This window comes from Octopus bimaculoides, chromosome 2 (assembly GCF_001194135.2).
Source record: "Octopus bimaculoides isolate UCB-OBI-ISO-001 chromosome 2, ASM119413v2, whole genome shotgun sequence".
Classification (NCBI taxonomy): Eukaryota; Metazoa; Mollusca; class Cephalopoda; order Octopoda; family Octopodidae; genus Octopus; species Octopus bimaculoides.
Genome location: NC_068982.1, coordinates 40899017 through 40903642, shown reverse-complemented (window position 1 = coordinate 40903642; position 4626 = coordinate 40899017). Strand labels below are relative to the sequence as shown.

At 34.6% G+C, this 4626-nt stretch overlaps 1 protein-coding gene across 1 annotated transcript in view; it reads right to left on the bottom strand.

Moving 5' to 3' along the window:
• Window positions 1-4626, bottom strand: part of LOC106884224 (GTPase-activating Rap/Ran-GAP domain-like protein 3) — a 1434052-nt gene that overhangs the window by 107431 nt on the left and 1321995 nt on the right. Inside the window, exon 9 of the mRNA XM_052965840.1 lies at window positions 877-973. Within this exon, the coding sequence (XP_052821800.1) occupies window positions 877-973 (97 nt within the window). The remainder of the gene's footprint in view (window positions 1-876; window positions 974-4626) is intronic.

Genomic DNA, 4626 nt, shown 5'->3' with positions numbered 1-4626 from the left:
ATAAATATATATATAATATATTTGAAAATTTGGTTATGAAACATGTGTAGTCGTTTTATTATCATTGTCTTATGATATTTACTTTGTATTATATTATACTTATTTATTGTGCCTTTACTTATTAATTTTCTATATGTGACTGTGGATTTTCATCGATGAGTTCATGAACCTTGGTTCTTTTTTCTAAAACTATATATATATATATATATATATACATACACATACACACATATACACACAAGTGACGAGCTTCCACACAAATTCATTCACAATGCATTAGTTAGCTCAGTGCCAATGTAGAAGACACACTTGCCCAAGGTACTGTGCAGTGTGACTGAACCCAAAACTCTGTAGGTGTAAAGTGAACTTCTTAACCGCATGACCAAACATGTACCTAAATACATACATGCATACATGCATACATGCATACATACATATATACATACATACATAAATGTATACATACATGCATATATATGTGAATGTGTGTGTGTGTATTTCTGTCTCCACTCTCAGATGGAATGTCATCATATATAGCAAATCTGTAGCTGGGTCTCTGACAGGTGGTACTATTCCTGGTTAGGGTAGATTTAGGAGCAGCAGCTATATATGTTTAGCTGTTTGGCAAGAAAGACTGATAAAATAGGTATCAGGCATTTAAAAAAAAACATAAAGTTCTGGGGCCAATTTATTCACCTAAAGCCTTCAAGGTGGTGTTCTGGCATGACCACAGTATAATGACAAACAAGTAAAAGCAAGCAAGTAAAAGCAAGCAGATAGAAACATTTACACAACACTCATCTTCTCAAGATACAAAATCCATTTAACTATAAAGTTCACATCAAAGAGTTTGCAAGCCAAATACAATATACTTACATTTTCCCAAAAAGTAACGGAAATACCAACGAGTTTGGGATTCTGGATTCTCAAGATGAATTGGGCTATTCAAGGGGCTGGGGATTTGAAGATGGTTCTAGAGAAAATAATGATTAAAAAAAAAACAAAGAAATAAATAAAACTTGAAAATAAAAACAAAGAAAATTAAATTCAATTTGTTGAAATAAGAAATGAAAAATGAGAAATGGTTGCAAGATATTTCAAATTCTTGGTCATCAGTAATTAATTGTATTTCTGTTGTGACAGATGTTAACACTGAATAAATAAACTGAATATTTTAAACTGGATGGATACAGCAGACGTTTTATGGCTATCTGTCGTTAAAAATGGAATTGGAAGTAATGCTTTATTTTATGTTATTTTTCAATTTTGTTGACTAATACTCAAAGACTGATGAATTACACATCAGCATCTTTAAATGAAAATAGATATTATTTCAAGCAGTAAATTTATACCATTCTCCAGACACTATGTATCTAGTTTATGATAATATGCTCTCATTAATTTTAACCATAAACAATCTTCACAGAAAGACTATGTATATTTATATATTCAAAATAGATAATGTCATATCCTTTGTGTTGAAAAGTTATAATCAATATGACAGTAGATATTTGTCAAATCATTTCCTAGTAACTCTTGACTGGGATCCAATATCTTCTTCCAAACACTTGTCTCACATGGCAAGAGCCAAAGTGAGAGCCTCTATTTGGTTGTTTTACTTACTAGAAATAGCAGCCAGATTTTCCATATATTGCATTTCACTGAATAAAGAAAGAGGCCTAATGGATAATGTAATCTAGGATATTAGAAAAGAGATGGCGTGGTTATGGCTATAATGCCTTTGATTATAGGTTTGGTTGGTCAGTGCTGATATAGAGCTTTGAAGAAACAACAACAACAACAGTCACAACAGTAACAACCTCTAGGATAAAGAAGCCGATGAGAAAGCCACTACATGGTCATTCAACCTGCTAGAAATAACAACCAAATCTATTGCATATTATAATCAGCTGTCCTGAAAAAGAGGATTGACCTGATTGGAGAATATAGTTCTAGATACACAGTATCTGAATGAAAAAATAAAGTGGTGAGATAATTACTGCTGCCATATTTTTAATTATAAGTCTGCTCAATCAGGATTGAACAGAGACAAAACAACAACAACAACAATGGTACTACCAACAGCAGCAATGATATCTTCTCTCACATTCTTTCTCTCTCCTACCACTTCTTGTTCATGTATGAAGCTCACATGGTCCTGCATTCCTTATCAGTTGCAACAAGTCTTTTGTTTTTAATTAACTCTGCTGCCTCTCATTAATTTCTCTCCTTTCAACTTTTCCCTGAAAAAGGACCCTGTCTGAAACATTGGATTTTCCACTCCCTACAGCAAGTTCACTGTACTTTTTTAATCAGTTTTACTGAATAATAATAACTTCTAGATTAGTTCTATTACCTACAAGTGGATGGATCAGTTGCCTACTTCAGAGATTATTGACTTAACCAATTTATATGTGGTTGGTATAGAGTAACAATATATTAATTAGTGAGTCCATCCCATACATTTTTGCATACCAGGTAACAGTTCTCCAATGTTTGCATGTTTTTCTGTTTTCTCTGTGTCTGTTGACAGGTTTAAGATCCTCCTGAAAGACTTGATGCCATAATGGTTCTTGGTCTTTCTCATCTTTTTCAACATGTTACAACCTGTTACTGTCTCTCTTAATGTTGCTCCCCCCCCCATACCAATAATCTGGCTTTCTCAGGACATGACTGGTCAGTTATGGTCTTTGTTCAATTCCCGAGTTGTGAAGTTTTTGTGACAATATTCTTCTAAAGATTTCATTTCTGATATAATCATGGTATGAAATTCACAGGGTTTTCCTTAACCATTTTTGGTGAAAGATATTTCTACATTTTGGTGAATTTTTAACACTTTTCTCCCACGTTATGCTTGGTTAGTGTTTAAAGCATTTGTTTGACTTGTGAGACCATGGGCCTGTGCTTACAAAGGGTATGAGTTGTTTTGGCACAGTCGTTTTGGCACTGATTCTATGCCGACTTGTTTTATATCAAACACTTAAATGTTTCTCTCATTCTCTCCCCACTCTCTCTATTTGTGAGTGTGAGCATATTTCTCTTGATGTGTATGAAGAGAGAGAAAGTATTTATATCAATCATGTTCAATTAATAGGTTGTAATGCCTCTCTCTCTCTACTCCCACTCTCTATCTGTGTGAATATATTTTGACATACACGTGCATGTGCGTACGTGTTTGCCTCCAGTGCCAAAAAGTACTAACGCCAAAGCAGTTAAATGTCCTGGCAGCTCTCAAACAGCTGTGCCCAATCAACAGAGCTCAAACAGCTGTGCACAGTCGCCTCATTCTGGCTTAGAAAGCCTCACTCCAGTCTTGTTAGCATAGCAGCGTCTGATTTGGCTGTAGACACCCACACAGTTACAATGACTGTATTTGAAGGTACTGTCTACCAATTTAGTTCTACTGCTGTTTCTCTGTCGATTTTACATTTCTTTATCAGTAAACTTTAGCTTCTCCCCTCGTTTATAAACTGTTCCAGTCTTTAGTGAGATCGATTACCAAGTAATGTCCTCTCACCTTTCAACATTCATGTTAGAGATTTTCATGTCTCTTACGCAGGCATTCTTGAAAAATATAGTTTATTCTTTTACTAATTTTCCTCGTAGGACTATGGCTGTGAGGGGAAACCCACTTTTGAGAGTATGGTTACTTATATCAACTCCTTGTACTTGATTTGTACATACAGGCATCACTCGTGTTCCAATTACTTCAGGACACATGATTTTGCGCTTATGGACATTGTAAAGTATGACTACTAATTTCAGGATAGACTCTGTAATTTTGCCACATTATCAAACGCATTAAAGCTTGCTACGTCTTCAGTGAAAATACACGGCAATGGAAATTTAATTCAAGTGTTCAAGAAGCTACTGCGTTAACTGCTTGGACCTTAAGTTTGCAAAGATTTAATGTGATGCTAAAAATGGAAAAGCTCTTGAGCGTATAGATCAAAGATCAAACTCGACGTAATATATCGATAAACACGCTGGCAATTAAAAAGAGTCAAAAGTTTATATGACGATTTGCAGCAAAGGGAAGTTGAAACTTCTAATGGGATTTTTTTTTTCTGGCTAGTAAAGTCTGCTTGGAAAGTTTAAGAAACGCTTGATTTGCACAGCATGAAAATGACCGGTGAAGCTGACAGTGTTGATTCAGAGGCTGTTATTAATTATTTTGAGTAGCAGCAAAGAAAAAAGAAAAATGTTAAACTGAACTACACACCAGAGCAACAAAATAATGTTGCACTTTACTGGAACTTTCATTTCTCGAGAAGAAAAATCAGCCAAAAATCGCCTAACGCTTCCTCTAGAAAGAAATGCTTCTGGTGATGTAAAATCAAAGTCCTACTCGTGTATCAATCTGAAAATCCAAGAGTTTCAAGGATTGAGGGATGTTTAATTTATCTCTTATTTGGCATTTGAATAAGTCAAGAATGACCCATAGAAACACTTTTGTCTTGCTGTAGAAACGTACATTGTCAAAGAATATTTTCAACAAAACATTGCTCCTTTTTGCTATTTACAACAAAACATTCCCTATTTACTTTAAAGAGTTTTCTGATAATGTGAAAGTTAATTCCACGTTATGGACTCGCGCGTCACAACAGTATTTTCAGAAATCGCCAC